The 12,104-nt window shown below is 44.3% G+C and overlaps 1 protein-coding gene and 1 long non-coding RNA gene across 9 annotated transcripts in view; one reads left to right on the top strand and one right to left on the bottom strand.

The window, feature by feature from the left end:
* Nucleotides 1–3,440: 3,440 nt before the first annotated feature.
* Nucleotides 3,441–6,014, bottom strand: LOC101671546. The gene is made up of 2 exons (XR_201396.3): nucleotides 5,966–6,014; nucleotides 3,441–3,521 (listed from the first exon to the last, which is right to left on the bottom strand). It is a non-coding gene; the product is annotated as an uncharacterized LOC101671546 (long non-coding RNA).
* A 53-nt stretch (nucleotides 6,015–6,067) lies between these two features.
* Nucleotides 6,068–12,104, top strand: part of ENTPD6 (ectonucleoside triphosphate diphosphohydrolase 6) — a 43,365-nt gene continuing 37,328 nt past the window's right edge. For 3 of the 8 annotated variants that reach the window (XM_045077591.1, XM_004781229.3, XM_045077590.1), the window contains exon 1: nucleotides 6,068–6,221. Coding sequence is in view for 3 of the 8 variants with exons in the window: in XM_045077588.1 (XP_044933523.1) it covers nucleotides 6,552–6,726 (175 nt within the window). In the remaining 5 variants the exon portion in view is untranslated. Of the gene's footprint in view, nucleotides 6,246–6,498; nucleotides 6,727–8,545; nucleotides 8,614–12,104 lie in introns of those variants that run through there. The other 5 variants (XM_045077588.1, XM_045077587.1, XM_004781230.3 and 2 more) reach the window with 4 other exon arrangements.

The following is a 12,104-nucleotide window of genomic DNA, read 5'->3' as shown; positions in this document are numbered from 1 at the left end:
GAGAGCCCAGATATGGAGCACAACTCTATGGTCAAATAATCTTTGACAATGCAGGAAAAAATTACCAGTGGAAAAAAGACAGTCTATTTCTTTTAATCTCAGAAAACAAACTGAGGGTTGTGGGGGGGAAGGGGACAGGGAGAGGGTGGTTGGGTTATGGACATTGGGTAGGGTATATGCTATGGTGAGTGCTGTGAAGTGTATAAGCCTGACGATTCACAGACCTGTACCCCTACCCCTGGAGCTAATAATACATTATTTGTTAAAAAAAATTTTTTTAAGATAGTCTCTTCATAAATGGTATAGGGAAAATTGGGCAGCTATGTATAGAAAAATGAAACTTGACCATTCTCTTACACCATACACAAAGATAAACTCAAAATGGACAAAAGACCTCAACGTGAGGCAGGAATCTGTTGAAATCTTGCAGGAAAACATAGGGAGTAACATCTTCCACATTGCCCACAGCAACTTCTTTCAAGATATGTCTCCAAAGGCAAAGGAAACAAAAGTGAAAATGAACTTTTCGGATTTTGTTAAGATCAAAAGCTTCTGCACAGCAAAGGAAACAGTTAAGAAAACAAAGAGGCAACCCACGGAATGGGAGAAGATATTAGCAAATGACATTACAGACAAAGGGCTGATATCCAAGATCTATAAAGAACTCCTCAAACTTAACACTCAAAAAACAGATAATCATGTCAAAAAAAAAATGGGCAGAAGACATGAACAGACAGTTCTCCAAAGAGGACATACAAATGGCTAACAGACACATGAAAAAATGTTCATCATCATTAGCCATCAGGGAGGTTGGCCACATTAAGATACCACCTTACACCAGTTAGAATGGCCAAAATTAACAAGACAGTAAACAACAAATGTTGGGGGGGATGTGGAGAAAGGGGAACCCTTTTACACTGTTGGGGGGAATGCAAGTTGGTGTAGCCACTTTGGAAAAGAGTGTGGAGATTCCTTAAGAAATTAAAAATAGAGCTACCCTATGACCCTGCAGTTGCACTACTGGATATTTACCCCAAAGATACAGATGTAGTGAAAAGATGGGCCATCTGTACCCCAGTGTTCATAGCAGCAATGGCTACAGTCACCAAACTGTGGAAAGAGCTGAGACACCCTTCAACAGATGGAGGGATAAACAAGATGTGGTCCATATATATAATGAAATATTACTCAGCCATCAGAAAGGATGAATACCCAACTTTTGCATCAGCATGGATAGGACTAGTTAATTATCAGATGGTTTCACTTATTGGGGGAACATAAGGAATGACATGGAGGACATTGGGTGAAGGAAGGGAAAAATCAAGGAGGAGAATCAGAGGGGGAGATGAACCATGAGAGACCCATGGCTCCAAGAAACAAACTGAGGGTTTTAGATGGAAGAAGGTGGGGGGAGCTGGTGATGGGTATTAAGGAGGGCACATATTGCATGAATAACTGGGTGGAGGATAAAAACAATGAATCATGGAACACTATATCAAAAAGTAATGATGTGCTATATGGTAACTAACATAACTTAACAAAAAAAAAAAAAAAGAAAACAAAGGAAACAAAATTAGTATCTTGAAGAGATATCTATACTCCCATGTTCATTACAACGTTATTCTCAGTAGCAAACATGGAAACAACCTAAGGGTCCATCAATGGATGAATGGATACAATGGATACAATGCCATGAAAAAGGAGATCCTGCCATTTTGAAAAAGGATCTCCACTCAGCAGGGAATCTGCTTGTCCTCTCCCCCACCCCCCCACCCAGGCTAGTGCACTCAAGCAAACTCACTTGCTCACTCTCTCTCAAATAAATAAATAAAATCTTTTAAAAAAAATTCTACCTCTGAAACTAGTTTTTAAAATGTGTTTTCTATTGGGAATCAGGAGTGATTCAACATCAAAACTCAACTTCCCACATTTACAAAATAATGGAGAAACTCAGATGATTGCCTTAATAGATTAATAAAATATACAAAATAAAATTCAACATCCTGTAATGATTTTTTAAAACTATTAAACTGCATTAAAAGCTCTTAAAAGAAAGTTTTCTTAATCAGATGAGGTGCACATTAATATTTAATGATTAAAAAGTTAAGGGACTCCATGGAAGGGAAAATAGCAAATATGCAGCTGCTCAAGGTGTTAAACAGAACAATCTTCCACATTAGTCCGTCTGATAGTTAACCCAATCACCCAGAACACTACTTACTCTTGTTATAGCCACATTTATTGGGGTCCCAACTAGATTATCACTATGGTGCAGGTGGCCTCTGTTGACCATATATCAGAAAGTCAAAGGAGACCTTGTAATGGCCAATGTGGCAGGCAGAAATAATAATAGCCAACCTCCTCTGGGCAAGAGGAAGTTTTCCCTCACATTTTTCATGTGTGTACTTTTGGAAAATGGAGGGCTAGCCATGAATGCAGAGGATGTGACTTTTCTGGAGAGTTAAGAAAGAAAAATTTGAATGGGAAAGCAGCAATTTGTGGTTATACTTTCCAGAGAATCAGAAGTGACTAAGATACTTTGTTATCAAAATGACCTGTGAGCAATGGGTGTCTTAGAAAAAAATCTCCCCAAAACAAATGCTAAAAAGGGAGTGTAAGTAGTTGGGGAGCCTAGATGGCTCAGTCAGTTAAGCATGTGCCTTTAGATCAGGTCATGATCTCAGGATTCTGGGATGGAGCCCCTTGTTGGGCTCCCTGCTCAGTGGGGAGTCTGCTTCCCCCCTCTGGCTCTCTGCCACTCATGCTCTCTATCTCACTTTCCCTCTGTCTCTCTCTAATAAAATAAAATCTTAAATAAAAAAGGAGTGTGTGACCCCAAGAAACTCTAATAGAGTGGGAAAGACAGGGACAGGGAGTAAGCCAGTATGGGTCATTGCTCTGGGCAACTGGGGCTCAATTACACTGTATACCTTGCCAGAGTGCTGTTCTACTTGAGGTGCAAGGGAGGGAGAGGTAAATGATCCAGGGTATTCACACCTGTCATTGCCTTAGCCAATGGAAGCATTAGCTCCCTGGTGCTTTGTTGTCTGGCATGCTTGCGCCAAAAGAAAGGTGTCATGGGGAGAATCATTGGTGATTGAAATGGGAAGGATATGGGGCAGGGAGGGTGCTGGTACATTCTGATACCAGGGCAGTGTGGAGTCCATGTGTTTCTGTTTCATGTAGTAGATCTGCAGATGTCCCCCTGGACTGATGTGAGTAGGTAGATAAATCTGAGCAAGCATCTGCACAAAATAATGGGTTTCTGCCACTCTGTCCATAGTTACACTGGGTAAACTGAGGCAATTTAGTAACTCATTTACCTCTTCTAAAACTTCCTTACCTCCCAAAGGTAGGGCCAGTCAGACCTCCCTGCTGTCAGAGCACTTGCACACATTGTCTGCCATCCCATATTGTTGGTATCTGTCCCATTTCTTGTATGTCCAGAACAGGTGCCACTTGGCTTCCATCATCTTTCACCAGAAGGACTGAGCTGCTGCTTCTTGGCTGAACAGTGAAAACTGCCAAAGCACTACAATTAATCTATGCATTCCTTCAACAAGTACTTATTGAGCATTGCTTTGGTTTGGGTTTCCCCAAAGGCACTCTGGACAAGAGCTTAGATCTAAGTAGTTTATTTGGGGAAGGGGGCCAAGGAAGAAGAAAAAGTCAACCCAAGGGGCTGGACATGACTGAGCTGGTTACCACTGTGGGAAACTCAGGCTCAATCCAACTCTCATGAAGCGTGGGAGGCTGAAGCATTCAAACCCAATTAGTTAAGGGTTAACTTCCCTGAACTTCCAGATTATTCCTGCTCCCAGGGCTACCAGAGAAAGTTCTAAGGTAAGCTCTACAGCGGACAGCAAAGATCTACTTGAGGTGGCAGCATTCATGGGAACTCTCCTCCGCCACTGGAGAGCTGAAGTCAGAAGTGGACTGAGGAAATAAGGTAATAACAGTGTCTGCTACAGGTACCTACCACAGGCCAGGCAGGGTGCTAGGTGCTACCCATGCAACAACCATCAGGACAAACCACTTCCTCACTTCCATGGAATTCACCTTTCAGTAAGGTATAAGGAATATACCAATGTACAAATGAGCAAATAAATAATGATGGGTTTGAAAAGTACTATTAAATAAATTTTAAAAAAAGATTATCGGGGGAGGGGGACAGAACCACTCTAGATAAAATGTTTTCATGACATTTGAGTTGAGTCTTAAAGGAGGAGAAAGAATCTATGTCTCAGTCCATTGGGACTCCTATATGACTAAAATATCATACACTGGGTGGTTTATAAATAGCAAACACGTATTTCCCACTGTTCTGGGGCATGGAAAGTTAAGATAAAGGCACTGGCAGATCTGGTTTCTAAGGGCTGGCTTCCTCAGAGGGCTGCCTTTTGGCTGTAACTGCACATTACAGAAGGAGTAAGGGAATTCTCTGGAATCTCTTTTATAAAGACATTAATCACATTCATCTCCCAAAGACCCTAATACTATCACCTTCAAGGTTTATGATATGAACATATAAATTTGGGGAGTATATAAATATTCATACCATAGCAGTTTACTAAGCAAAGACCTGGGGTAAGAGCTTTCCAAGCAGTGAATGGCATATACAAAAGCCCATGTCAGTGAAATTGACAAATTCTAGAAACTCTAGGAGTGAAATATGGTAAAGGTGATGTTATGGGTAAGGTGGACAGAACCAAGGTCATCACGGTTTCATGAACAGAAATTTCAAAATATTAGAATAAATGTAAATTTAAACTGTATGTGAGATAGAATTTTTCAAACAGTGGGTTGGCACAGATACAAAGGTTTGTAATGGTTCCACTGGGGAAAAGTGGGGAAACCCACACTCCCATATATTATTGTGGGTATGTAAGTACAATGTCTGCAATTTAGCCACATGTATCTTAATATTTAAAAGAAAAAGGGGAAGGAGGACATAGTCTTTACCATAGCAATTCTAAGAATTTTTCCTATAGATATACCCACATATGCACACAAAAATAGTCCTCTAGGATCCTTGTAGCATTACTCATGACAGCAAGCACCTGGAACAAGGGACCATACGTGCTAACTGTTGTGTAACCAAGTCTTAGCAATTTGACCTGGTGAGTAAGGGCAGAGCCCAAGCAGGTGCTCATGGTGATGACATGCCCCATGCCAACTCCTGGTCTATGTATGTTGTCCCTATGTCCTGTCTGGTTAGCACTGACTCACTTTCAAAAGTGCCACCATCTTGACCACAGACCTAAGAGCACCGTGTGCTTCTGGAATCCACTAAGGGCCCTCCCAGGGTCTCCCCCTTCCCCTGCCCCACACCACCTCGAGATGGAGGGGGGGGCGGTTCTGAACCAGCTCCAGAGGAGGCACACACTCGGCTCCTTGGCCAGATGCTGTCACATGGGCAGCCCAGCTGCCAGGGAAGCTAGGAAGGCAGCTCCAGCACTGGGTTGAGCAAAAGGGGACTGACTGAGCAGACATCTGGCTGACCCTTCCACCATGATCCTTAAATAAACCGGGAGCCTGCGTGGATGCCTAAATAAACTCATGAGCTCCAGCCAACCTTGGCAGCACCTGGGAAGTTAGGAAAATGGGGGTCAAGAACAGGAGAGATTCATCGCACTTGCCTGTCCTGTTGTAGTTGCATTTTCTATCTTGTATGACCTTCAAAAGAGAAGGCTGGGGTGGGGGACATGGCTTTAGGTGTGGAGGGACCCAAGGAAAATTCTAAACTTCCTCAGGCTGGTCAAGGTCAAGATTGTGAGGTTAGGGCGGTAACTCCTTGGCCAGCACCACAGCCTGCCCTGCCGCCCAGAGGAACCCCTGCGAGCTGGGACAGCAGCCGAATCCGGCCGGCGAGGGCCCGACTGGCGCTCTGGAGGCCAGACGGGCCAAGATCCTGGCCAGGGCTGACAGTAGGCAAACCTATTCTGAAGGGAACCGTAACACTTACCCGCCAGAACACGCGCCCGCGTCTGCGCAGCGGGGTCCACCCCGCCCCGCCGGTCCGCCGCGCCTGCGCGCTGGGCCCCCAACGGCCCGCTCCGCCCAGCCGGTGACGCGACGAGCACGTGGGCGGGACTCCTGCTCCCGGGATCCTAGGGATCGCGGCTTGTAGGCGGAGGCCCGGGTAATGCCGGCCGGGAGCGAGAGCTAGGAAGCTTACTCTGGCGCCCGCGCGCTCGCGGGAAAAAGAACCTCCCTCGGTGGTAAGGCAGAGGGGACCCTGCCGGGTAAGGGCGGTCCGGGGACGCGTGTGGGGCTGGCGGAATCCGCAGGGCCCGAGCAGCTGCACGTGGGCAGCCCGGTGTACTGCGCGCAGGAGGGGGCCTGAGTGGAAGAGGGTCGGGGTCTTGGGGATCTAGACCCACACACCTGTCAGCTCCTTGGTCTCTAGCAGCGGCTCCAGCAGGCGGACTCAGGGTCATTCGCACGCGGGTCTTCCCTCTTGCTGCCTTCCTGTCCTGGCTCCATTAGTCCTTCCAGAACTCTGGGTTCGGCTGACCTGTGAGGGAAGCGATCCGCGTTCTGGTTACTGGATGGGCCAGACAGCAAGGGTCTCTACCCAGAGGAAGCCTGGAGCTGTTGCATTCATTCATTCAGCGTTTGCTGACCCGCTTCCCAGCTCCACGCCAGCTGCAGGAGATCCAACAGGGGAAGGACTGGCGAGGCCCCCTTCCCTCCTGGGCCTCACAGCCCAGTTGGAAAGCCCAGGTAACAGGCAAGACCATGCCATTCTGAGACTACCGCAGATGGGAGGACAGTAAATTCTGACATTGCTCTGGTGACCAGAAGAGCTCAAGGTGGTTCTGCCTGAGCTGAGGCATGAGCGAACAGTGCTCCAGACTACCAGAAAGAGAGAGAAAGAGAAAGACACCCTGAGGTGGATGGAGCTGGACACCAGGCTCGACTCCCTTCAGTGGAAATTCTCGAGTCAGGAAAATGAAAGAGGAGGGAGAGATGGACAGGGACCATGGAGGAAGGAAGGGTGGCTGTATCTTAAGTTCAGCTCGGAGCCATAGAATGTTTTTTTGTTTTTTGTTTTTTGTTTTTTTTTTTTTCATAGAATGGTTTTAAGGGTTGAGGGAAAGCCTGACTTGTTTTTGTTGATTTTTATGATGAGCACAGCGCTCCATATCCCAGGTGTCCTTCCAACAGAATCAGCCACCCAGAAGTGTCTGGGTAGCTTCCAGGGTCATGCATACCAAGCCATACATTGTACATCCTTAAGATCCTGTGGTGGTCCTAGCCCATAGTCCTCCACCCCCCCCAGTGTGGGAATCTGAAACTCTAGAAGGGAGGTTCTTGGGGATAGGTAGATAGCAACTGTGATTACAAGGGCTTTCTGACCCACTGTGCAAGAGCCATGATGGGTGGGGAATTCGGTTTTGTCTGGGGAGGTTCTCCTGTTGGTGTTACCAATAGGATAACAAGGTTTGTGGGTGTGGGGTAGTGGGGGGCATAGTAGTATAAATCCAGAAATTGTTTTCTGTACCCCCCATTTCTTCCCTTGTAAGCATCAATTGGCAAGTATGTCTCTCTCCCTTGTGGAACCTGATATGAAAAATCAGAGAGGTGGAGAACCTTGTAAAGAGATCTGGAAGAGCTTCCCCACCCACTGTGTCTTGTGGAAAGGAAACAACCCGTGGTGTTAACAGGGCTGACTCCTGTATGTATACTTTTTTTCAGAAAAGGAGAAAGAAGTCAGTTTAAACCTCCAGGAGAACAAGTAGTGGTTTGTTAATGTCGTTTAAGTTTGGATAGGTTTTTAGCATATGTGGAAGTCATTTGCACATATGGCTCTTTTGTGTACTTTAAAGGAAAACCTTGAAGAAACTGGCTAACAGATTGTGTGGCCACTGATCCATATCAGATAAAGCTTATATTTCCAAGAGCTCGCCTGCCTTCCCCAGCTCCTAGAAAGCTAGCTGAGGGATGGGGCAGGCACCTGCCTCCGGCCTCCAGCACCACTGTTCCACAACCAAATTCTCTCTGACCCCGACCTCCATTTGACAAAGGGTAGCCCCCGATAGGAGCCAGATGAGTACAAGTTTGCTGAGCCAAACCTGTTTGCCTTTGTGCACCTTTCATCATGCCCCACCCTACTCCCAGCCCACTTCTTATTCCCCACCTGGCTTACCCTTCCTTATGGCCTTGTTCTAGACTCTCTCTCTCTTATAAAGGACAAAACTAAAGCTGGGTCGTTTTCTTGAGCAGACCTCTAGGAAGAACCTGATTGACACATTACACTATGGTGTTAGTGGTCCCCATGAAAATGCAGTTTGCTCCTCTGGAAATTGTCTTACAGTGCTTAGTATTACTGAACACCTTAACCCAACGGAGTGAAGCTGGCTTTTAGGTTTGCACCTCCAAGACATGGAGGTGCCTGTGGGCCAGGCTGTTCCAAGCTCTGTGCTCCTTTAAATGTTTTCTGTTTGGACTCTGTTTATGTTGGGCTGAGCTTGTTGGTGTGTAACTGTAATGATATGCATGTAATTTCATGTGATATTTTTTGGTTGTCTAAAGTAGAGTCTTAATAGGGAAAGTGATTTGGAGACAGAAGCCACAAAGTCTTGTCTGTGCCTCACCACATGATTCCAGGCAAGTCTGTTGACGGATTCTCCCTGGGTCTTGGCACTATTTATTATATGGAAATATGTTGTCGTCTGTTGTATGGTGTAAGTATTGGCTTTGTGGTTCTCTCAACAGGATATAGCATATGTAAAGGGTATTTTTTTAGTGGGTAATTAAGTTTATTTATTTATTTTAAAAGATTTCATTTTTTTATTTATTAGAGACAGAGCATGAGAGGGGAAAAGGTCAGAGGGAGAAACTGACTCCCCGTGGAACTGGGAGCCCGATGCGGGGCGTGATCCCAGGACTCTGGGATCATGACCTGAGCCCAGTTGCTTAACCAACTGAGCACCCAGGGGCCGTGGGTAGACAAGTTTAATAAAGAGCAACCTTTACCTCAAAATCTGTTGTACCACCACCATGATCAGATTAATCTGATCATGTAGGTCATGGTTCTTAGACTAACAAAGGGCATAATAAAAGTTGATTATGTGAAAGGGTCTTATACCGGTGCTGCACTGGCCCACTGGAACAGGAGAGCAAGGGGAAAAAAAAGAAGAAAAAAGAAAAAGAAGGAAAAAAAGAAGAAGAAGAAGAAGAAGGATCTTTTAAAACAGTGTCAGATTATAAGATGTATTACTTTTATTATTAGTATTACTTTTGTGTCCTTATTGTTCATCCTTAGAAATAGTTGCTTTAGAACATTGTCCAAAAATACTTTTTGTTTAATGATTTCTTAGCAATGGAAAACTCTGGGTTACAGTAACCTAATGAAAGGAGGCCTGTGAGAAGTTTAGTTGTAGGGTGAGTGCTGGCTGCCTGGGAACAGGCATTCCCCAGGTCACATTTCAGCCTCTGCTCATTCCTGGGTCTTCTTTTTCTCATTGATGTCGTCACTCCTGATCTTAGCTAACATCCTCTTGATGCAGATCATTCCCTATGTCCCAACCCCAAACCTGCTGTCTCACAAGGGTCAGTTCCATTTCTGACCAATGTCCTGCTGTCATTTCAGATTTAACATATTGAAAACCTGGTCACAATTGTCTCCTGCCCAAATAGCCCCTTCCTAAATGGCCCACTTGTGTTGGTGGCCATCATCTGGGTCCTGAAGCACTGTTGATGGCTCCATCAGCTAGACTCTCAGATAGCCTTCTTCACCAGCAAGTATTGACTGAATGGCTACTGGGCTCTGGCCTTGTTTTGGGGTTGGAAGACCCAGGACAAGTGGGCTGGTCCCTGTTTCTAGAGAGGCACTCTAACCAGGGGAAAGAAAGGCGAAATGAACAACTCCACATACTGTTTACTCAGGGACACTGAAAAGCCGAAGAGAGAAGCCTCTAGCTGCCAAGGTTCAGAGTGGCAGTAAACATCTTGGGTAGATTTTGTAAGAGTATGGAGAAAGGACCAAAGGAACAAGATTAAAAAAAAAAAAATGCTTAACGTAGAAAGAATCACATTAGGACATGACCTGCTGCTGTTGTTGAGAGAGTGAGGTGAGGCAGAATTGAAACTTTAAACGTTTGATGCAATAAGCAGGCCCAGCCCTCTTCCTTCTCCCTCCACCACTGCCTTTAGTCCTGTGCCCACAGAACTCATTTTTGTTACCTGTTTGGCCTCAGAGCCATTAAAGGATTTTTGTTCTTGTGGAAAATATATATAACATAAAATTTACCTTTTCAGCGATTTTAAGTTTACAGTTAGTGGCATTCATTACATTCACATTGTTGTGCCCATCATAGCTATTCATCTCCAGAACTTTTTCATCATTTCAAACTGAGTCTATGCACTCATTCAGCATTCCCTGCCCTACGCTAACCCCTGGAACCACTATTCTACACTCTGTCTCTGAATTTGACTACTCTAGATAATTGATGTAAGTGGACTGTTAGTTCAGTTGTGACTGACTTATTTCATTTAGCATTGTGTCTTCAAGGTTCCATGTTGTAGCATGTGTCAGTTTCCTTCCTTTTTAAGGCGGAATAATAATCCATTTTGTATGTACACTACATTTTCTTTATCCATTCTTTATCCAACTACATTTCTTTATCCAAAATCAGTGGATTTTGGAGCTGTTTCCATCTCTTGGCTATTGTGAATAATGTGGCAGTGAACATGGGTATGCAAGTTCTCTCTTCAAGACCCTGCTTTCAATTCTTTTTCTGATATATACCCAGAAATAAGATTGCTGGATCTATATGGTGATTCTATTTTTAGTTTTTGAGGAACATCTGTACTATTCTCCATAGTGGTTCAACCATTTTATAATCCCACAGAGGGGGATATCTAGGTGTCTCAGTCAGTTAAGCATCTGCCATGGGCTCAGATCATGATCCCAGAGTCCTGGGATCGAGCCTGGCTTTGGGCTCCTTGCTCAGCAGGAAGCCCGTTTCTCCCTCTCCCTGCCACTCCCTTTCTCTCACTGCTTATATGCACACACTCTCTGTCAAATAAAATCTTTAAAAAATATATATAATCCCACAGAGGTTCTAATTTCTCCATCCCTTTTCCAACACTTTAGTGGCTATCCTAATGGGTGTGAAATGATACGTCATTGTGGTTTTGCGTATCTAATGATTAGTGCTGTTGAGCATCTTTTCATATGCTTGTTCGTCATTTATGTATCTTTTTTTTTAAGATTTTATTTATTTATTTATTTGAAAGAGAGAGAGAGATCACAAGTAGGCAGAGAGGCCAGGCAGAGAGAGAAAAGGGGAAGCAGGCTCCCCGCTGAGCAGAGAGCCCGATATGGGGCTCAATCCCAGGACCCTGGGATCATGACCCGAGCCGAAGGCAGAGGCTTTAACCTACTGAGCCACCCAGGTGCTCCAGTCATTTATGTATCTTTAAAGAGGTGTGTATCCGGATGCTTTGCATGCATTTATGCTATGAATTAAGTTCAGTTTTTTTGTTGTCGAGTTCTAGTTCTCTGTATTCCAGATATTAATCTCTGAGCAGATATGATTTGCAAATATGTCTTCCTATCCTGTGGGTTGCCTTTTCTCTCTGTGGTTAGTGTCCATTGATGCATAGTTTTTTTAATTGTCACATTTGTCTTTTTGCTTTTGCTCTCCTGTTTTTGCTTCTGGTACTTTTCCAAGAAATCATCGCCAAATTCAACGTTACAAAGCTTTTCTACTATATTTTCTTCTAGGAGTTTATATAGTTTTAGGTTTTATACTTAGGTCTTCAATCCATTTTGGGTTAATTTCTGCATATGCTGTAAGGTAAGGATCCAACTTCAGTCCTTTTTAGGTGGATATCCAGTTTTGCCAGTACCGTTTGTTAAGGAGACTGTCCTTTCCCCTATTGATGGTCTTGGTACCCTTGTCAAAGATCATTTTATCATATATGTGAAGGTTTATTTCTGGGGTTTCTGTTCTGTTCCATTTGTTTTTGTGTCTGTCTTTCTACCACTACCACAAGTTGTTGATTAGTGTGGCTTTATAGTTTTATAGTTTTGAAATCAGGAAGTATTAGGCTTCCAACTTTGTTCTTTTTCAGAATTGTTTTGTGATTTG

Source organism: Mustela putorius, unplaced genomic scaffold (genome assembly GCF_011764305.1).
Source record: "Mustela putorius furo isolate JIRA1106 unplaced genomic scaffold, ASM1176430v1.1 tig00000224_pilon_pilon_pilon, whole genome shotgun sequence".
Lineage (NCBI taxonomy): Eukaryota > Metazoa > Chordata > Mammalia > Carnivora > Mustelidae > Mustela > Mustela putorius.
Note: the sequence above shows the minus strand (reverse complement) of the source record. Positions and strands in the feature narration are given on the sequence as shown.